This window comes from Actinia tenebrosa, unplaced genomic scaffold, assembly GCF_029948245.1.
Source record: "Actinia tenebrosa isolate PJP-AT-01 unplaced genomic scaffold, QUT_ActTen_1.0 PGA_scaffold5__44_contigs__length_20552954, whole genome shotgun sequence".
In the NCBI taxonomy this organism is placed as follows: domain Eukaryota; kingdom Metazoa; phylum Cnidaria; class Anthozoa; order Actiniaria; family Actiniidae; genus Actinia; species Actinia tenebrosa.
In genome coordinates, this window is record NW_028292582.1 from 7,386,913 (window position 1) to 7,409,383 (window position 22,471).

Sequence of the window (22,471 nt, forward strand, 5' to 3'; positions counted from 1 at the left end):
ACGTAAAAGCACAAAAATTCCTTTAAGTCTCACATCTCCTATTAACTTTACCTTGAATGTTTTAGAAGACGTTTCGGAACTGATAATCGAGCATGAGTCGACACACATTTATGGTTTAACTAAACAAATCTTGTACGATTACGTTGTTGCGTAAATATGTGGCAAAAAAAATCCAGATTATTCTGTCTTTGAGTAATAATGCAATTAAATCATTCGAATTACCAACGTCAAAAATACCCGTTATCACCCGTTAGCACACGTTATCCCAAATGTTCTCTTGCTTAGCTGACCTCACTCGTGAAACATTTTCTTTAGCACTTGAAGATCAACTTATATCTTCGCCTCTAGCCTCTAATCAGCCCCTCCCCCCATCTTAATAATCCCTCAGTCCAATTAAAGCACTGATAAAGAATAAGATAAAATTATAGTTTTCTAATTAACTGTCGCATGTGATTGATCAGAACACGATGTTTAACACTCCAGACACATTTTAGGTGTCCACGGTTTTCTGTTGAAACTCGGTTACTTTTGCTCCTAGCCGACCCATTTACTACCATTATCGCTGCAGTGTAACTGTCAATCAGATAACAAAAATATACAAACAAACAAACAACATATCTTGAGGGAAATTTTTAATCCTGTAACACCCTCTAAAACTTAAAGTCAGTCTAAAACCTCCCTCAATATATATATATATTTTTTTTTTTTTTTTGATTGACGGCCGTCAAAATTGCTAGTCGGCAAACGGGACATCTAGCTTTGCGGGTCGCACTTCAACGATAATCCTTTCTTTAAATCATTTTTTACTCCGACGAAGGACTAGCGTCCGAAACGTCAGTAAGATTTTTCATCTTTTCACGGCGTATAATGTACCCTTTTATCATTACTCTTTCATTAGAAACACCGACGCAGCTCACACTAGTTTTTAGCTAGTTATCTCTTCAATGATAATAGTAGAGGGTACGAATGGAGTTTGTAACTAGTTAACTGACTATTGACCAAAAAATAGTAGTTAACTGATAAATAACCTCAAATTATATTGCGAGCAGTTAATAGTTAACTTATATTTCATTATTTTGATTGATATTATGCTATTATACTTTTTTCTATGTGGTTCTCCACATTTAACTTTTAAGCAAAATCAAAAATTGTTCTTGAGTGTCCAACAATATTTGGTAGACACCAAAAGATTTAGACAGAGTAAAGAACGCTTAATTGATTTTCCTAAAACTCCAGAAACCTTGTAACTACTGTTAACTGTGTAATCTCCCACGATGAGCCTAGCTCTTGGAGAGAACCAGAGAGTAAATATGTTTAAATAAAAAAATTAAAACTATTATGCTAGACGATTACGAATCTTGGCGCGCAATGCATTGTTCGTCACAACAAAAATTTCTAAATATTTTCTATTATGTCAATAAATTCACAGCCGAACAATGTAGTTTCCTTTTTACATTGGAATATGACGATTAGAGTGCAAACAATATAACTGTGAAACTTTAGTAATACTAAATAGCACAATTTCATGCAAATTCCATTGTTTTCTATTGTTTAATTAGCACTATTTTGTACTATTTAGCAATTAGTGTTTCACGGATTAATTGTTTGCACTCTATTTGTATTTTAGCCTAAAATTAAACGTAAAAGCACAAAAATTCTCACATCTCCTATTAACTTTACCTTGAATGTTTTAACAAATAAATCTAAACAAATCTTGTGCGATTACGTTGGTCCGTAAATATGTGGCAAAAAAATCCAGATTATTTTGTCTTTGAGTAATAATGCAAAAATCATTCGAATTACCAACGTCAAAAATACCCGTTATCACGCGTTATCCAAATTGGTGGACAATTTTTAAGCATTTCTTCGTTATAAAATCTTCAGTTTTGATTCATATTTCCGACATTTTAAAGCTCTAAACGGCGAAAAAAAGAAAGAACTAGGAATAGGACTAGAGAATAGGACTTCAAATTTCGACTAAGCCTCCATGGGTATTGAAGTGCAGCACCGCACGGACCAAAATTCGTATTATTTAATTCGCTTAATAAGTCATAGAAAAGAAATGACACAAATAGAGGTTGTCGTTGTCGCATAAATCATTTTTATATTTGTTTGCAATAAGTATTCAAAAGTCATACAGAATTAATTATAATAGAAGGAATGGTATTATATATTATTTGTTTCTTTAAGTAACAATTTTCAGTCAAACCAGCTCATGCATTCCTATCAAGGTTCAAAGATTCAGTTCATTTTTGGAAGTTTGATTTCCATCTTGCTTTGAAGCTTGCATCAATGAAACGAACGTTATAAATTTCAATCCCAGCCTTTGTCAAAACATCAAAGTGTTCATTTGTGACTTTTTGAACAAAACAACAGAAACAGAAAGAGCACCCCAATAAGTAAAAGGGCAGCATTTCAGCTCATAATGTTCACTGTAGGAGAAATGGCATTAAATATAAAGTCGAACATTTTATAAGAATTTGTTTGAGAAAAGTGTTGGCTGGTAAGTTATTTTAAAGTAAAACATTCACTTTTCTACATGTATTTAATGCCATTTATCCTTTTTCGCTGACACTCCCTACTAATGTCTAAGTGCCCTTTTCATTTCTGTTGTTTATTTTGACAGAACTGATCGTTTTAAGGGAGGTATAGGATGTTAGTGCAAGTCGTCTTTTCCTCAAGAACCCTTCATGAACCTTGATCACACAACACCATGTTTATTCCCATGAGAATAAAAGCCTTTGTAATTAACCCCATGTAACCTCGACCTGAAACGCTTGAATGAGGCTACTACGGAAGAAATCTATTTTTTAAGTAAACATCTCATGGCTGGTGGAAAAACTCCATTCTAATGGGCAGTGTTTGCCTGTCTTTGTAGGCTGGTAATGAGATTGATGAGATTCATTCAGCTGATTGATACCAAGCAATAGAATACTCTCTGGTTGATAGCACATGACGGGCAGTGTTTACCTGTCATTTAGGCTGGTAATGAGATTGATGACATTCATTCAGCTGATTGATACCAAGATATAGAATACTCTCTGGTTGAATAACACATGACGGGCATTGTTTGCATGTCATTGTAGGCTGGTAATGAGATTGATGAGATTCATTCAGCTGATTGATACCAAGCAATAGAATACTCTCTGGTTGATAGCACATGACGTGCAGTGTTTTCCTGTCATTGTAGGCTGTTAATGAGATTCATTAGCTGGTTGATACCAAGCGATAGAATTAACAAGATATTGCCCCTCCTTGTTCAATTGAGCCATTATTGTTTTGTTATTCCCATCCATGATACGTCATGTACCCGACATTCACAATAAACCAATCAGAGACCACTATTTATGATGACACCATCTTCCAAATGACATCATTTCCTAACTTAGTTTTGTGTTTACTTTATGGGTATAGTCGATGGTTATTAATAAATTTTTGATGTCATTTATGGTAGGAAATTAGGTAGACATTGGAAAAGCCATATATAGATCTAGGTTTTTGCGCATGCACCCCGCACATGCGTAGTAAAAACCAAGCTGCATCTTCTATTATGTAAAGCCAGTAATGCTCATGTTAAATAAAGTCACGCGCGACATTAGAAAACAGGTGTATACTGTGCGTGACACCATTGCACGTGACTTTTTACACAATTAGGAAGCCTGCATCGCGCATGCCCAGACGATATCACGTGACTTTAATATAATTTAAGCGGTGCAAACTGCGCATGTCAGGTCCCTGTCCTGTTTGTACCGAGGACACGGTAGTGTCCCGCATTTTCCTCGTACGCCAGTCAGTAGAGATTCTCTGCGAGTTCTTTCGTTTCCGGTTTGTTTAGCCACACCCGCATCGGCATCGACACAAATGTACTCCGCTCTGCTGCTGTTGTTACTCGACGACATGAGATATCCATGGTACTCTCTGGTCCACGCGTTGCTAGGGCACACAAAACGTGCAGGCACCATTATTAATGAGGGTCTTGATAAGGTCCTGCATACAGCACAAGGGACCCCATGGTAATTCATGTCAGTTGGACGTCCTGGTATTCTCAGAAATATATCATCTACTTGTCCGTATTCTACCCCGTATAGATGGGCCCTTAACTTCAAACGGTTTGAAGCAAAGGCGTAGAATGGTTGATGTGGCATGCAAAGATAGTTGGATCCACTGCCTTCTTCCCTTGTTGAGGGACCAGCCATTTGTCCTGAAATATAAAATACTTAGACTATTCAATGATTGAAGTTTTTGAGTTCATTATTTTATTGAAATATCGTTCTGCTTTCCTGAAATTTATCAAGGGATTATCGAATAGAACCGTTGCATGTGACGTCAAAGCAGCCCAATTTGGAAGACAAAACAAAAGATCTATAATTTCAATCTCCTGAGAATTGGAAACCTATTGTTATGTCTTCCAAATTAAGTTGCACTCCGACGTGCTTCAAAGGAACTATTGGGAATCAAGAGCGGCGTAGGGTTCTTGCACTAACATCTGAAGTCTCAGGTTTGATTTCTGGACTCGGCATCACATGTGAGTAAAGTTTGTTAGATCTTACCCCCCGTCCCTAATTCAACGGTTTTTTTTTCTTCAGTAGTTCTTCTTGTTTCCTCCCTCTACAAAATGTAACTTCCAAGAGCGAAATGCCCATATTTATTAGGATTTCTACGTAACGCGTGACGACAAAATTTAGTGGGGGATTTGTGATCATATGAAATAAGCCGCGTGATGCGTGATCACATATCGCGACCTTGTGTGATGCGTGACATGTCAAAAAAGCATTTCCGTGACGCGTGATTTCGTTTAAAAATTCAGCGAGAAGTGTGATGACATCCCCTCCACCCCCCCCCCCCCCCCCACCTTGCCTAAAGCAAAGCTTTTTTTTTCCACCTCCAGGCTCCCTCCAGGCATTTTTTCCAGCTACGAAGGAAAGAGCTTAATTTTATCACTCTTTTTTAACGGGATCACTAACAAATGACGATTGCTTACCTTTATACACCAGAGATGATCCTTTTCCACGGCAGTCTTCTCTACCCCACCTAATATAAACAGCGCCTCCCGACTGTTTCCCAGGTTGATTTGGTGTTTTAACAGCTTCGGTGGGACTGGGAGGGGCCTTGGTACCTGATCCTGTCACCGGTGGTCCCACAGTCCCTGATCCTGGTGGTCCAGGAGGACCCCGTGGACCAGCGTCCCCTTTCTTTCCTCTACGGCCCCGTATACCTGGTGGGCCAGGTGGACCTATATCTCCAGTGTCACCTCTTGACCCTGGGGCACCATTTCTGCCTTAACGAAAAAGACAGAGCTATAGTAACCCTATGATGTTTTGTATAAATAATGAAAATTGTCCCAGTGTAGTAACCACCGCACCACTAGTTTGCCTACTAGAGTACGGGGAGGTGGGAAGGGTGGTGGGAGGGGAGGTGAGAGAGGAGGTGGGAGGGGAGGTGAGAGGGGAGGTGAGAGGAGAGGTGGGAGGTGAGGTGGGAGGGGAGGTGAGAGGGGAGATGAGAGGAGAGGTGGGAGGTGAGAGGGGAGGGGAGGTGAGGGGGAGGTGGGAGAGCAGGTCGTGGATTCCATCCTCAGCAGAACCTTGCTTGGTGCACACGAAGCAATTTCATTCCTTTTTTTTTTTTCTTTTCTAATTCTACATTTTATTATGAGCGACCTTAGAAAGAGGAGCTTATGTTATCGCGTGCCATGTTGTTGATATTAAACAAAAGAAGCTATTCTTTTTCGAGGATTCTTTTTCTTAAAAATACCACTGGCTTGGCCGCGATGACGTAACGTCCAAACTAAGAATGGATAAGAATTTGAATTATTCTTCTATAGAGGTTTTGCATCATCAAGTGCCCACGCGCATTATACAGCTTGGGTTGCCTGCGGTTAGATGACAAAACAATAAAGCTCCATTGCTCCTGGGAATTGGATTCTTTCTTACATAAAACGATTGCCTTCCTACCATTTAAAATGGCTGCCGTCACGTGATGGTGCAAATAAAAACTTCTACATTCTATGTACTGGAACACTCTTATAAATAAATTACAAATCTAATGAAAGACGTACCTACCCGGCACCCCTTGCACACCGTCTCTTCCTGGCATCCCATCTCTGCCTGCTACTCCATCACGACCATTAGCGCCAGGTCTACCTGGTAAATACGAGCATTTGGTCAGCAGTAATACCCAATACACGATAATAATCTCACAGGACCTCCCGCGAGGGTCCAGTTAGCTCCTCACTAGCCTGGCTTTAGATATGGGAGACCCGGTACACCCGGTACACCCGGTAGGCCTCAAAAACCCAGTGAGCCCCATCTCCGGTATCCTATCATTACCCAGGAGACCCGGTACCTCAGGGTGTTCCCCGAATACCCGGTGAACCCATATGTACATGACACATTACTGACCGTCTCTCTCTTGTGATCAAATCCTCCCTTCTCTTCCAGTGGACATTGTATTCCCGGTATCCCATCCTTACCAAAAAGGTCCGGTACACCCCGTGGACCGTGAATATCCGGTGAATTCCGTATGTACATGACACGTTACTGACCGTCTCTCTCTTGTGGTCAAATCCTTCCTTCCCTTCCAGTGGACATTGTATTCCCGGTATCCCATCCTTACCCAGGAGACCCGGTACACCCGGTAGACTTCAAAACCGCAGTGAACCCCGTATGTACATGACACGTTACTGACCGTCTCTCTCTTGTGGTCAAATCCTTCCTTCTCTTCCAGGGGGCATTGTATTCCCGGTATCCCATACCAAGGAGACTCGGTACACACGGTGAACCCGAATACCCGGTAAATCCCGAATACCCGGTTTATCGCGTATGTACATGGCACATTACTGACCGTCTCTCCTTGGTAGCCCGATCCTTCCTTCCCTTCCAGGGGGTCTTGTATTCCTCGGTATCCCATCCTTGCCAAGGAGACCCGGTATATCCGGTGGACCCCGAATACCCGGTGAAACCCGTATGTACATGACACCGTCTCTCTCATGGTCAAATCCTTCTCTTCCAAGGGGCCTTGTATTCCCGCTATCCCATCCTTACCAAGGAGATTCGGTACACAAGGTGGACCCCGAATACCCGGTAAATCCCGAAGGATGGGAGGTGCCTCGCATGGGACTCTAGGCGCCGTTCTTGTATTATAATTACTATTTCTTTAGTATGTATGTTATTTATTCTGTTCATTGTGAAATTTGAATGCCAATAAAGCTGTTTAAAAAAATATTTAAAAACGGTAAATCCCGAATACCTAGTTAATTCCGTTTGTACATGGCACATTACTGACTGTCTCTCCTCGGTAGCCCGAACCTTCCCTTCCAGGGGGTCTTGTATTCCCCGGTATCCCATCCTTACCCAGGAGACCCGGTACACCTGGTAGACTTCAAAACCGCGGTGAACCCCATATGTACATGACACGTTACTGACCGTCTCTCCCTGGTGGTCCAATCCTTCCTTCTGCTCCAGGGGGTCCCGTATTTCCCGGTAACCCGTCTCTACCCGGGAGGCCTTGCAAACCCGGTGGACCCCGTAAACAGTAGTGACTTGGCCGACTTGTACTGTTTGCTAACATACTAACAGAAATGAGAAAAAATGTTCAATCAAATATTAATAAAAATAATAGATATTCAATACATTTTTTCATATATCATCAGTGATAAAATTATTGGGTCCATTTTAATTTTTAGAATGCTCGCCCTTAAGGACATTCGCGCGCAGCCTTTCTACGAATAAGTAAGTGCGGGCGCTCTCATCTTGATGACGTTATTCCAATGTTTTGATGGGAAAAATACCAAGAAAACTTCTTTCACTTCTTTACAACAAAATATCTCAAAATATCTCACTTCTGGGTCCAAAACAAAAAGCTGTTCTATAACTGACTTTTTCTTTTACTTTTTTTTCAACAGGAGAAGTGTGTGTCTAAAGTTCTGATTTTTTAAAGTGAAGGTTAACTTATTCAGAATATATTTCGCTTTGCTTTAGAAGTTTTTGTGAGCAGTTGGACGTACGTCACAACTCGATGTTAAAAAAGTGTTGGTATTTACGAGGGGAGGAAAACCAGAGGACTCGGAGAACCAACTTAACATAAGCAGCTCTACTTACAGATGATCATGAAACCGTAAGCTCATGTCAAACGCCGAGCATAGTTACATCAAATAAGAACCCTATGTTCAGCTCATGTGAAGTTCGACGTTTGAACTGAGCCTAACGACCTTTGAGCTCTCTTTAAAGATCTTTTCCGTCAATACAATGAGCGAGATTTCCGAACATGAAATACCCGCAAGGGAAGGCGGCACTAGACAATGCTCATCGCAGTTTATCTTACCGTACCCGGGGGGCTAACTGGGGCAAATGCCTTGCAATCTTTCTAGAACTATTCAGAAACACACCGCGCCCAGATATTATCTTTGTCGTTTAAAAAAATCCAGAACGATTAGCATATATTCATGGACCTTGGACTTGATTTGTATCCGCCTACTTTCACTACTCGATACATCAGATATTGACCTTATTCCTAGGGATGCAATGTTTTCCCATTTTCAGACCACGTGTCATTCCCTAGAGTATTATTTCTTTGTTTAAAGTGCCTGTACCATGCGCCTAACTCAAAATTTTCAGGTATTGATCCTACATAAAGTGAATATTTGAATGAGAAAAGAATTTCATATGATTCGAGCTATGTATCTTGGAGATATCAAGGTTTATATTTCCAATATGCTAATGAGTGTGATGTCATTATAGGCATGATTAAATATACAAAACTTTTCTGGGGCAGCAGGATATTCTGTATATAACATCATTGTCTTACTCATGGTTTATAGAAAATTAAAATCAAATTTGTTTTCTCATAGTAATCAGTGTTGCAATTTAAAAACGATGAGAAGCAAACTCAAATTCCTATGATGGCATCACACTCATTAGCATGTTGGAAGTATAAATCTCGATATATTCAAGATGCATCACTCAAATCATGTGAAATTCTTTTCTCATTCATTCAAATATTCACTTTATGTAGAATCAATACTGAAAATATTAAGTTAAGTGGTATAGGCACTTTAACAGTTGTGCATGAAGACCGCATGAATATATATGGTTACAGCTCAAACAAGGAATCCATTATCTAGAAAATGACATGTGGAATAAGCCTGAAGCGAGATGACGTTTTACCCCCGACTCTAGACCATAATAGTTTTTTAAATTCTTTCATATTAAAATTTTTGATTCCTTAGAGAATACAGGAACAATAGTCATAATTAAAGAACAAAAGCAGTGTGAAAAGGATTATGGTCTAGAGACGGGGGTAAAACGTCATCTTGCTTCAAAGCTTATTCGAAAGCATTGCACCACAAGAATGGACTTCTTCGACGACACGGCGGCCATCTTGCCAGGAGGCAAAACAAAACAAAGCTGACGTAAAATTAAATAATATAGAGTTTCGTGTGTTTGTCTTTTTTTTATTTTTATGGATCTAATGTATTCGTGATGAGTTGTTAGTATCCATCGACGTCATTACTGAAAAAAGTTTTTTTGCCGCCTGGACATCCCATAATGCCTTGCGATCCAAGATAGATTTTTTTTACGAAATCGAAACTAAATTAAATGGGTATAGAGACCGGATTAGTTAGTCTGAGTCTCGCTAAGTCTCGCTAAGTCCTGCTAGGGGTTCTATTAGTCGAGACATCAACTGTTGCTAAGTCGTTATTAATTAATCATGGGCGTAAGAATGAGCGATCTCGAGCCACAAATATTAAGTTAAAAGGTATTCGAGTGCCAACAACTGAAGAAGAGGGTCAAGTTATCACAAACCGCCCAAGATGATTCCATGTTACGCCAAATATGATAGAAATGTCAGGAATGTCAGGTTCAGCTGCGATATTGAGCTGGTAAACCTCTTGGGAGAAACTCGAGATCTTTGTTTTTGAAAAGTAATATTTGGTCAAAGTTCAAAGTTAGATTTGTCTAAATTTGAATAAACCGAATTCGTAGGAGAATGTTCAAACTTTGTGATGATCGTAGCACAATCTAATACCATCTATAACACGTGTTGGCTAGCGCCGAGAAGGTGAATTTGCCTCTTTGCTAACAAAGGGCGGACAACTTTATACAGATAAGACTTGAAAAGCCATGTCCTCTCGATAGGAAGTCTTTATCTTTGTTTGTTACGAGATATGAATCAACTATTGATACCTCAACCTCAACCTCAATAACTTATAAATAACTCGCAACCAAGAGCCGTGGAGAGAGACTTACTAAAAGCCAACTCTGAACTTTGGCGATGATTCAATATTGAAGATCTTTTCGCTAATTGAAAAAACTGAAAGTTTATTGCACCGAGCAACACAGGTCGTGTTAAGAAAATATATTAAACTAGTGTGAGCTGCGTCGGTGTTTCTAATGAAAGAGTAATGATAAAAGGGTAAATTATACACCGTGAAAAGATGAAAACGAAGGACCAGCGTCCGAAACGTCAGTAAGTTTTTTTCATCTTTTCACGGTGTATAATTTACCCTTTTATCATTACAGGTCGTGTCAGAGGAGAGATTTAAAGCCTAACGTCTTGTTTAATAAACGTTTGAGTCACTTTTTAAAAAATGTAGTAATTGTGATTTATTACGTGTTCCGATCTTTGGCGATGATTCAATATTGAAGATCTTTTCGCTAATTGAAAAAACTGAAAGTTTATTGCACCGAGCAACACAGGTCATGTCAAGAAAAGATATTAAACTAGTGTGAGCTGCGTCGGTGTTTCTAATGAAAGAGTAATGATAAAAGGGTAAATTATACACCGTGAAAAGATGAAAACGAAGGACTAGCGTCCGAAACGTCAGTAAGTTTTTTCATCTTTTCACGGTGTATAATTTACCCTTTTATCATTACAGGTCGTGTCAGAGGAGAGATTTAAAGCCTAACGTCTTGTTTGATAAACGTTTGAGTCACTTTATAAAAAATGTAGTAATTGTGATTTATTACGTGTTCCGATCTTTGGCGATGATTCAATATTGAAGATCTTTTCGCTAATTGAAAAAACTGAAAGTTTATTGCACCGAGCAACACAGGTCGTGTCAGGACCGATGTCATTGGATTACTTGGTTCAATTAAGAATTAGAATATTGTGGAAAGTTAACAGATCGATAAAATGATGTTTCTAAACAAATTCCTTTCCTTTCATCTTGATATTATATATTAAAAACGTTGTTTCGTCCTTTTCCATTTTGTTTTCTATAGTTTTCTAATTTCCTCTCTTTTCCTTTCATTTGCTGCCCTTTCCTAATCTCATTTTCTCCTTTTCTTTTCTCTTGAAGAATTATCCAACACTGCACTGGCCTCCCATAAAGCTCAGCAGACGGGACACCACATCATTCGATTATGTCTCAGACGTCTTTGACAAGTGAATTTGGTCAACTGAGCCGTATAAATGTTTAAGTGGTGGGAAAATCGATATGGGAGAGATAAGTCGATTTGAAAGAAGTCCCGTTTGGTAAATAACATGCAACTTCGTGGAATGTAACTATTTCCATTTGAGCGAAAAAGTATCTATCAACAACAATACAAACGGACAAATGGCGTGACAAACGGACAGAAAGACAAAAAAGCAAGCAAGCAAGCGTAAGCATATATAAGAAGCAAGTCCATCAACTTATCTACAAACTAGAAATCATCACAAATATTCATCTATAAAAGTAAATGACTAACCCCAATACGCTAAGGATGTGACCTTTACTAATAACCGGCTTCCGGCTTACTTTAATTGATAAAACGAGCTGACAGAACGAGACTCAAGAAAAGATGTAACTACTCAGACTTGTCTGGCTAATTGTAGTATAAATCATTCGTCTTTCAGTTGTGTGGATGTTTCCTTAATTAATAAGCTGTCCTTGTTTTTCGCAGTGGCTATAGAGCACGTCGTCGATAGCACTATGCACAATCATCAGCGAATACTCCCTTTTTTTCTCCCCGCAAACGGCAAACGTAACCACCTTTTCATAGTTTCCCTGTATTTTACTTTACCTTTTACAAACCTTCTCACCAAGCGCAAATATTCTTTTGTTTTTCTACTACTTTTTCAGTAATTCAAAAGAATTTTTTACTGGTCAACTGACGTTTCACGTTTGCTGTGAACGTAAATCTAAAACAGTCTCTATTATTGATTTTTTCCCTGATAGGATTAGACAAAGCTTTAAGTTAACGGCGGCTTTTTCGATTCTAGAATTTTCCATTGACAACGAAAAAAATTTTTTGCAGTTTTAGAGTTGTCCTTTTTTTGATGTTTTTATACGAAAGCCAAAATATCAGCCATTCTTGTTTTAATTTTCAAAATAGTATTTAAATGATCTATTTAAAGATTAAAAGAAGCAAGCGTTTATTATTTACTTTCTGTATACTTTTATCTTTCTTGATGTCGTACGACAGAGTTTTGCATCCCTTGTATAGATAAGTAACAGAATATGATAGAAGAACTGATAAATACTCACTATACGACCAGAAATATGAAAAATTTCAATTTATAGGAATAGCAAAAAAAAAAAGACACTGTTAACTCTTTCATTTCTGATGGCTCTTTACCTTCCACTGCTAAAAACCTTTTTGTTATTACTCCTCGTACTTCTCACGTCTATTTTCTTCCTAAGATTCACAAAGCTAACAACCCTGGTCGTCCTATTGTTTCTGCTTGTAGTTGTCCTACCGAACTCATCTCTAGCTATCTAGATTCTCTCATGCTGCCTATTGTTCAGTCTTTACCTACTTATATTAAGGATACTAATCACGCTCTTAGTATTTTTAATGATTTTCGCTTTCCTGATAACTCTTCTAAGCTTTTGTTTACTATGGATGTCAAATCTTTGTATACTGTTATTCCTAATGATGAGGGCCTTCGTGCTCTTCAGCATTTTTTCGATCTTCGTCCTGTCCTCGAGCCCAGCACTCCCACTTTGTTACGCTTAGCTGAACTTGTTCTTACTCTTAATTGTTTTTCTTTCGGTGATCGGTATTATCGGCAGATAAACGGTGTTGCTATGGGTACTAAGATGGGCCCTAGTTATGCCAATTTGTTTGTTGGTTATATCGAAAACCTTGTTTTTCAACAATATACTGGACCTAAACCTGAGTTTTTTGGACGGTATATTGATGATTGTATTGGTGCTACTTCTTGTTCGCGTAATGACTTAGATTCTTTCATCTCTTTTGTTAACTCTTTTCACCCTGCCTTAGACTTTACGTGGGAGGTTAGTGAAACATCAGTCACTTTCCTTGACATCTTGCTTAGTGTTAATGACGACCGTCTTAGCACTAGTGTCCATTACAAACCTACTGACTCTCATTCTCATTTACTCTACTCGTCTTCTCATCCTAAGCACACTCTTAACGCTATTCCGTTCTCGCAATTTCTTCGTCTTCGTCGTTTGTGTAGTGATGATCTTGATTTTTCTGTTAAATGTTCTGAGATGCGTTCCTTCTTCCTTAAGCGTAATTATCCTGCTCATGTTATTGATCGCGCCATTCGTAAAGTTTCTACTATTGATCGTACCACCGCTCTCACTCCTCACACTCGTCCCTCTAATGACCGCATTCCTTTCACTCTTACGTATCATCCTATTAACATTTCCATTAAACCCATTGTTAACCGCAACTTTTCTCTGCTTGACTCTGATACTCGCACTTCTGCTATTTTCAACAACCGCCCTCTCTTTTCCTATAAACGTGATCGTAATCTCCGTTCTTTCTTGGTCAAGGGAGTTCTTCCCTCTAACAAAGAACCTGGTACTTTTCGCTGTTCTCGTAAACGTTGTTATACTTGTCCTCACATAGTCTCTCACACTTCTGTTGTCGGTCCTAAATCAACTGTTAAAATCACTGACCATTTTGTTTGTACCACTTCTAATGTTGTATATTGTATTAAATGTACCCGCTGTAATCTTTTGTATGTGGGCGAGACTGGCCGCCGTCTTGGTGATCGCATTTGCAATCATCTTTATGATATTCGCAATAACGATCCCACCAAACCAGTTTCCCGCCATTTTAATCTAGCTAACCATTCTCTTTCTGACTTCATTGTTTTCGGTCTTTCTTTGCTTAACGGCAACAATGATTGTCGCAAGACCAAAGAAATGCGGCTTATTCACCTATTGGGCACTCTTAGTCCCAACGGGATTAATGAACGCTTTATTTTCAACTAACCTTTTCTTTTGTCTTTTGATTGTTTGTTTTTGTTTCCTTGCCTACCTTGCTCTCATTGGTTTCTTTTGTCTTATTCTATCATATATACACTCCTTTCTACCACTTCTTTCTCTTTTACTCCGACGAAGGACTAGCGTCCGAAACGTCAGTAAGTTGTTTCATCTTTTCACGGTGTATAATTTACCTTTTCATCATTACTGTTTCATTAGAAACACCGACGCAGCTCACACTAGTTTTTAGCTAGTTATATCATTTTATAACTCGGGCCGTTCCACAGGAACCCCGAGCAATAAGCTCTCAACTGAGTTGAACTATACCTGAATCTTGAAATCCCACGAGCTTTTAAGGATTTCATAGGCAAAAGATCCCATCGTTAGATTTATTATTCTAATTTTGCAAATAAAAATGAGGGTCCCAGACTTCGTTTAGCCGTCAGAATACGTGGAAGTTCACCCTTTTTACAGTAAAAACACGCGAACAACGTAAACATCAAAAAGTCATATTTTATTGAAAACCTAAATTAGTCGTCCCCATTTTTCACAGAAGTCTACAAAATAACCAAATAACTAGTCAACATTTGATATTTGTGTTAAAAATTAGAAATATCAAATGTTATTGTGCTATAAGTATGGACTTGAAGCCTTCGCGTTGCTTGAAATACTATTCCAATTATACACAAAATATGTAATTTCGATTTGATCTCATCGTCAGATTTTTTTAAATTTTTCCTCTAAAGTAAGGTATTACCGAGTACTTTCAAAAAACAAAATAGAAAAGGGGGTGTCCGACCTCGTTTTAGAGCTGTAAGAGATGAAAGATAGTTATATGAGATTTTGCTTATCAAAACATTGGAATGACGTCAACACGATGAGCGTGCGCTCACTGAATTCGTACGTAGAAAGGATGCGCGCAAACAATGCCCATGAACGTCGTTAATGAAATATATGAATAGCTGGCTTATGAACGAATCTCAGCCTGTATGAACGAGTCTTGGATTTTGAAAACAGCGCTGTGTATCGAATGTGAAACTGGTTTATAGCAAAATACACATAACAATCTCTAAGCCATGGATTCAGAAGCAAATATCTGGCGGTTGACTGAAGGCCTGACCTCTAATCATCTTATCACTTTAATAGCGTGCCTCAATGGGCGTTGAATACTTCCTCTGACCCGTAAATCTTTGATTCGTATTTTACTTAAAAGCTTCAGCTCAAAAAACGTCATGTAAACTAGCTAGTAATCTCGTTCGTCCGTTTGCTAGCGGAATGCCATGATTATTACAAATTGAGTTGAGTCTACAATTTTTAGTAACAGTGTTTAGTAACAACAGTAGCAGTAGCAGTAGCAGTAGCAGTAGCAGTAGCAGTAGCAGTAGCAGTAGCAGTAGCAGTAGCAGTAGCAGTAGCAGTAGCAGTAGCATAAATTCATTATCCGCAGTCAATACACCCAACCCATCTTTGACTTTTTATTAATCTATTTATGCCTGAAATTGCTAATCAAACGTGTTCTTCATCTTGAACATGAGCTTTTTAATACTGATTGATGGGTAAGGAAACAGCGTGCATTATCATTTTTAATCAAGAAACAAATCACCTTTTTTGACCCGACGTTGTCAGTAACTCAGGAGAATATTGACAAAAATCTATAGTGGTCCATTTCAGGCATTGACTGAAAAAAAATCGACTTCTTTTATTGATCTGCTTCTCACGATAAATTCAACGTGAGCACTACGTTACCAAAAGCAAGGCCTAACACTATATAGCCCCGTTTACACTAGCGATTTTAGCGGCGATTTTGGTTGCGATTTTGTCCATAATAAATAATGGTAAAGAGTTTACTTGTAAAGTTTTTTTCAGGATACCAAGATTTTCCTAGACGAATGTCTCTTTTGAAGGATGAGACAAAATATTTCATATTTCCGAAAATTGCCACAAAAATCGCAGCAAAAATCGCAGCAAAAATCGCCGCAAAAATCGCCAGTGTAAACGGGGCTTATAGCATGTTTATTATCGAATGCCGCTGCAATGCATTGCATTTGGACAATCCACTGCCGCCAATCAGAGAATATAAAGGTACCGACCAATTTATTTGATTGACGGCAGTGCCCAATTTCCCTGTCGAGATTGTTGTCTCGATCAGCGCGTAGCAGTGAAAAGAGTGGTAATTCATTCATCATCAACGGATTAGAACATTTAACAAAGCAATATAATTCACCTTTTCGGCGCTAGCTTGGATTGGGTTACGGTCACCAAAAAGTTCGCGGACATCTTTCTCGGATTTCCATACAATTCACTGACTTTAAAGAGAAAATTTAGGCAGATTTCTTTAGTTAGCTATCTTAACAGCAGTAAGAAAAGCTTCAATCAAGCTAGAAAAATGAAGATTTACTTGTATTTAGAGAACTAACTAAAAATTAACCAAGTAAATAGTTCATTTAGAGTCAGTAATTTGTATGGAAATTCGATAACAATGTCCACACTTTTTGGTGACCGTAACAAAATCTAAAACAATTTATACCCCGTGACGGCTAGCGTACATATGTATATACATCTAACCAAAACAATTCTGCAACTTCAGATATAGATATGTCTTTTGTTGTCGAGAGACGAAACAATATATAGCCATATGCAAAAACTTTGACCCTTTTGTACATATATACAGGTATATCAAAAGATCAATAGTAATATTGTCAGAAATTAAGAAATATCATCCCTGGTATTTTCTTTCGCGTTGCCTATCACTAGGCCGCTTTCTGAAAAAATATATCAGGGGTGATATCCCATAATTATAGTTAATATTTGATAATTAACAATAAAAATATAAAATTAACATATAAAGACAACAAAAAATAATTTCGTAGATATACACTTGTAAAAATCATCTGAATTTATTATATTAGTTTTTTATAGTAAAATTCTATCTAACGTAACGATGAAAGTATGTTGGAAGGAAACTCCGAATATCGAAAAAAAAATATGGAGGCTTCAATTGGTTTGTATTTTAATATAAGTATGTATTTTTAGTTATATAATAAAGATATATTATTATTACTATTATTATAAATATGGACATAGTAGGATATGATCTATAGACGTCTAATTACTTTATACTTCCATGCTTGAATGAAAATATTTATTCCACTTATTAGGATTCACTCTTCTAATTTTGATTAAATATGTATACAAGACTGGCCTCTGTATCTAACTTGGATTATTTATCCTTTACTAAGTCTATGATTCGTCGTTCAAGCTTAAGGTAATTACCATCAAAATTAAGGATTTCGCTAAAACCTTAATATTAATTTGTCATAATTGGATGAAAAATAAATGTTGACAAGAGCTGTTCAAGCGACGTAAACAACAACCAAAGAAACTGTGGATTCAATGCTTCAAAAAAAGTTGTCTTTAGTATGTTTGCTTTACGACGGTCGCTCGCTAGATGACAGCTTTTTGCAAAGGAAAACCCCCAATAATTTAGGTTTGTTTATATTATGTCCAGCTCGAGCTCACTTAACTTCATAATCATTGATTATGGCTGCGAAAAGCTAAAAAAAAACAAAAGCCGTAAACGCGTAGTCGCTATGCCAAAGCATTCAACCTAACGAACCCTAACAGTTCCACATGAAATAATCTTCGTACAATATCAAAATATTATAACTGAATATTTTTCACTTACCTACTTTCGACAAATTGTAATCTCTTGATGATTCCATCAAGTTCAACATCTCTGCTCGTTAATGAAGATCTTTTGAGCCTGACATGTTCGTGTCTTGGGACGTCTGTGAGTTTTCCAGACATAGGTATTTCTTGCTTTGAATTTCTGACTGCTGTCTGAATGTTCTCATTGCTTCCTCTTTCATCTAAAAGATCTTCTAACTTTTTTATTCGCAGCAGAGCAGTGTCTAGTCTAGAATTCATTTGGTAATACGAAAGAATCTGAAGGAGAACGTAGATTGAAATCAGAATTACCTGAAGCAGCTTCCACATCCATAAACGCATGTTTCTTGAATCCAAAGACTTTAGCTACATTCAAGCAAGATTTCAGCGGTTCCTGCCACACGTTTTGAACCTTAAATGCGGCGAATTTCTCTCGTTGGTTAAGTATGTGGTTAAGTAATACTCTGTGAGAGACAAGATATTAGTTTCGTTATGTTGGTCGCACATTTTAAACATAGTAAAGGCTTAAAATATATACGCATCATTGCACGTCATGAGGTCACTGATCGATCGTTTAATCAATTAGAAAAACAAACTAATGATTGAAAATACTGAAAAATGATCAATAATTTACTCGTGTGAAATTAAGAGAATTCTACTAAGCACGAAATTTTTTAGAATACAAATGGATGGAAGTGCATTTTTGTTGATTTGCTTTATGCGTTTGGAGCTTTTAAAATCTGGACTTTTAAAGTGTTTGATAATGTAATTAGAATCAGAATTTTTTAGCTGATTGGATACGATAATTGTTTTAATATGTGCACGAGGAGTCAGTTGTATGGAAACAAAGCTCGGTTGGTTCAGCGCGAAAGTAGTGAGGAAGAAGAAAATTCACAGGAAAAAAAAAAACATGAGGAAAAGGGGTAAATAATAATTAAATAATAATAATAATAATAATTTTATTTAAATAAACCTTAATAGTCTATGCATGTCTTGATAGAAATAGAAATACTCTCGCTCCAAAGCTACTAAAGTTCCAATGCTTAATATTTTAAGATAATGATAAACAAAAATAGAATGAAAAACTATAGGATTTAAAGTTCATAATCTCAATGCCATTATAATAATAATAATAATCATATATATATATATATATATATATAAATGATAGAATTCAATTAACTATTAATATTACTGTAATAATAAAATTTATAATAACGTTAATAAAGAGATTATGAATATAAAATATAATAATATGAATATAATAATATGAATAGAATAATGATAATAACAATAATAATAATAATAATAATAACAATAATAATAATGATAATAACAACAATAATAATAATAATAAAAACGAAAGTAAAGATAAAAAAAGAGAGGAAGAAAAACGAGAAAATGAAGAGAAAAGAAAAAAATCCAAGAACTTAAAGGGAAAGAAAGAAAGAAACAACCAAACAAACGACCAACCAACCAAACAAACAAACAAACAAACAAACAAAGTTTACACGTGTTCACACTTTTTCGGTTTTCCCTCCTTCTTAAGTTTAGGAACAAAAAAATTTTGCACCATTAAATTATAATAAAATTTAAAATCGTGAATTTGGCCTTGGATGCCATGTTTTCACCCAGCAATGCGGCATTTTAGACTTAGGTGCGGTATTAGATTCTTATACAGGACCTTGAAGAATGATCGCTAGCTGACCCTGATGAATAATGTTAACCAGTGCATGTCTGGAGAGTACGTACTGATCGATTGAACGATACTCGTATGTCGGCTACAGCTCAGCCCGAGAATGCTTGATCTATCATTGCACCAGAGTTTAGTCAGTCCAGAGTTTACCCGATACATGGTGTAATGATCAAACGAGCAACCTTCCTGGCGACAAGGTCATTAATGGATTTGCGATGTGAAGCAGCCACATGTATGGTCAGTCGCACGCAACATATTGTGAACAGACAGGCTGACATTTTGACGAAGTCATTCAGGCTGTGCTCAATGACGACTGCAACGCTCTTATCTGGAATAATGTTGGTGCTCGATAAGGCAAGGCAAAGTATGAGCAATGATAGAGAAGACAAGAGAAGACAAGAGAAGACAGGAGAAGACAGGAGAAGAGAAGAGAAGTAGTCAATAGAAGACCTTCTGCTCTGCTGGATCCTCCCATCGCACCTAAATTCTTGTGGTTCAAAACCGGTGTTAAATAGCTAGGAATTCATACGTTATTGCTGCCCAGTGAAAATATTGCCTTCATTCGCGTTACTTTTTTTGGACGCGAGATTATCTAAAATTGTCCAAACGGTTTCTTTGAAATTAGGCCGATAATCAAAATAAATTATCTTAAAGCAAAAATAAAAGAAATTTGAAATTTTTTTTAATATAAATCCTAGGTCTGAAAGATAGAGAACAAAAATAAAACTAGGACAACAACGAAAACGTTCCAAAGGAGATTGAGAAAAAAATGCGTCATGTTTATTGAAAGCCATTCAAGTGCGATGGTATCCCAGGGTCAGACATTCCTTCGTGGAAAGCCACTTCTTTGCAACTGTGTAACGCAACTAAAGTTTCCACGTAGGATATCAGCTCTGTATATTAAAGATGTAACCCGTCGTGACCTTATCTTGTATTTGAGTAAGATTCTCGTAGCATGAAGAGGAAAGGGGCGTAGGTCATGACCCTATCAACGCCTTATCTTCATGCATGTTTTAGGCGAAACGTCTGGAACCCTAACCCTAAGGGGGAGGGGGGGGGGGGGTTGGGCAAAAACCAAAAACAAATTCGAGCACAGCTTTAAAGAGTCAAAAAAAAAAAAAAAAAAAAAACGAAATGCATAAGAAAGGTGCCAGAAAAAAACTTTCTGCACAGCCATGAGGCTTTAAAAAATTTCCTGCACAAACTAAATTGCCCAACCCCCCTCAAAAATCTAATGGTCCCTTAAACTTCTTTGAACCAGTTTCATTTAGTTAGAGGTCATAAATGGCATACATTCAAATGGTTTTCAATCGGCATTTTGTCTGGAAATAACAACCCCAAACGTTAATAACTTCTGGCTGCGCTTGGGTGGATCACTGAGTACTATAATGGCGCGCTTTCTTCACTTTAGAGGTTTTCTAGTGAAGCTGTTACTACTACCACAACTACTGCTACTGCTACTACTACTGCTACTGCTACTGCTACTGCTACTGCTACTGCTACTGCTACTGCTACTGCTACTGCTACTGCTACTGCTACTGCTACTGCTACTGCTACTGCTACTGCTACCGCTACCGCTAAGGACAAGGACAATAACCTAGAGTAGAATTACCAGGAGTAACAGATCAGATGCCCATTACTAGAAGCATCCATCTCCCATCCTGGGTCTGTGAACCAGAATATTCCCAGATCAGGAGCCCATTACTAGGAGCATCCATCTCCCATACTGGGTCTGTGAGCCAGCATATTTACAGATCAGGAACCCATTACTAGGAGCATCCATGTCCCATACTTGGTCTGTGAACCAGCATATTCACAGATCAGGAACCCATTACTGCATGGGATCATATCAATCTCCCACACTGGGTCTATGAGCCAGCTTACTAAGACTAGTTCAATTTGACATGATCAACATTCAAGTTTATTCGGGCTTTCATTTTGCTATTGACATAAATTACAAGAAATATATAACGCTCGCGCATGTCTCTACTCGAATATAGAGAAATAAGCAGCCGTTTTATATTGCCTTTATAAAATATTTTTGAACGATTTTGCGCAAGCAAGTCTCTGTAGCCCTATGTTCTCTTATATAAACCCAGCAGCCAGCCAATCAGAGCACGTGCTATATTTTTAAACATTTTATAAAGATGAATACATAATTTCTGTAAAATCATGCATTCTTTAATTAATCCAACCTCTAGCTGACTCGTTCAATGAAAGTTGTTCAAAGACCCACCGACAGGAATAGCCCCGCTTTATTCCTCAATCCAAACGATAAACAGCGTAAAAAAGAAAAAAAGAAAGAAAAAAAAAAAAAAGAAAGAATAGAATGTTATCGCCAAAATTCATAGGATGTTATAACACCTCGTCGCTATCATGTTTATCTATATTGACTATAAGTTAAAAACCTTTTAGTAAAACTACGTTCATTAGAGAGATTAACTAATGTTAATGGAAAATGTGACCTTCAATCTCCTTGAGGTTTTTTTTAGCATTGCCTCCTGCACTTTGTAATCATTTTTTTTCTCCTTACTAAATGAATTCGGAAGTAAAAACAAAGTCTTCAATATATGGTTGAATGTAACATTCCATTTTTACTCGTTAAAAAATAATATGAAATGAAGGAAGTAACCAAATCAAAACCTATGTACGAAAATATTGCTTTGATGAAATATTTTTGTTGAAATATTTGATTGAAAAATTAATGCTAGAAAATGGGTAAAAATCCTTATGTTTGGAAACCAAAATACAATGCAAGATTATCGATAGAAAATTAGGAAAACCTCTAGGAAATGTTTTTAAAAAGTACAATGGCATATTTTTTTTCGAATTGGGAAAACAAAAAGATGTAAAAGAATTTTATCTTCTTGAGAAAATCTTTAAAATTTTCTGTTAAAAATTAAGCTTTCTAGCCTTGTCCACCTTTTCTCTTTCTCTATATCATT

At 37.4% G+C, this 22,471-nt stretch overlaps 1 protein-coding gene across 2 annotated transcripts; it reads right to left on the bottom strand.

Moving 5' to 3' along the window:
• Positions 1-2,090: 2,090 nt before the first annotated feature.
• LOC116297396 (uncharacterized) lies at positions 2,091-18,172 on the bottom strand. 2 transcript variants are annotated; one of them, XM_089037971.1, is made up of 5 exons: positions 17,850-18,172; positions 7,425-7,570; positions 6,063-6,143; positions 4,982-5,278; positions 2,091-4,201 (listed from the first exon to the last, which is right to left on the bottom strand). In XM_089037971.1, exons 1-5 carry the CDS (start codon positions 18,170-18,172, stop codon positions 3,705-3,707), a joined length of 1,344 nt encoding a protein of 447 aa, XP_088894097.1. In that variant the 3' UTR covers positions 2,091-3,704. The 2 variants fall into 2 exon arrangements, with proteins under 2 accessions (XP_088894097.1, XP_088894096.1); XM_089037970.1 differs by having other exon boundaries at positions 4,982-5,274; positions 6,059-6,143.
• Positions 18,173-22,471: the final 4,299 nt, after the last annotated feature.

Coding starts and splice junctions, on each gene's coding strand:
- LOC116297396 (XM_089037971.1), bottom strand. CDS start 18,172: ATGCGTTTATGGATGTGGAAGCTGCTTCAGGTAATTCTGATTTCAATC. Junction 7,571..17,849: donor TTACAATTTGTCGAAAGTAG/GTAAGTGAAAAA, acceptor CATTTCTGTTAG/TATGTTAGCAAACAGTACAA. Junction 4,202..4,981: donor ATCATCTCTGGTGTATAAAG/GTAAGCAATCGT, acceptor TTTATATTTCAG/GACAAATGGCTGGTCCCTCA.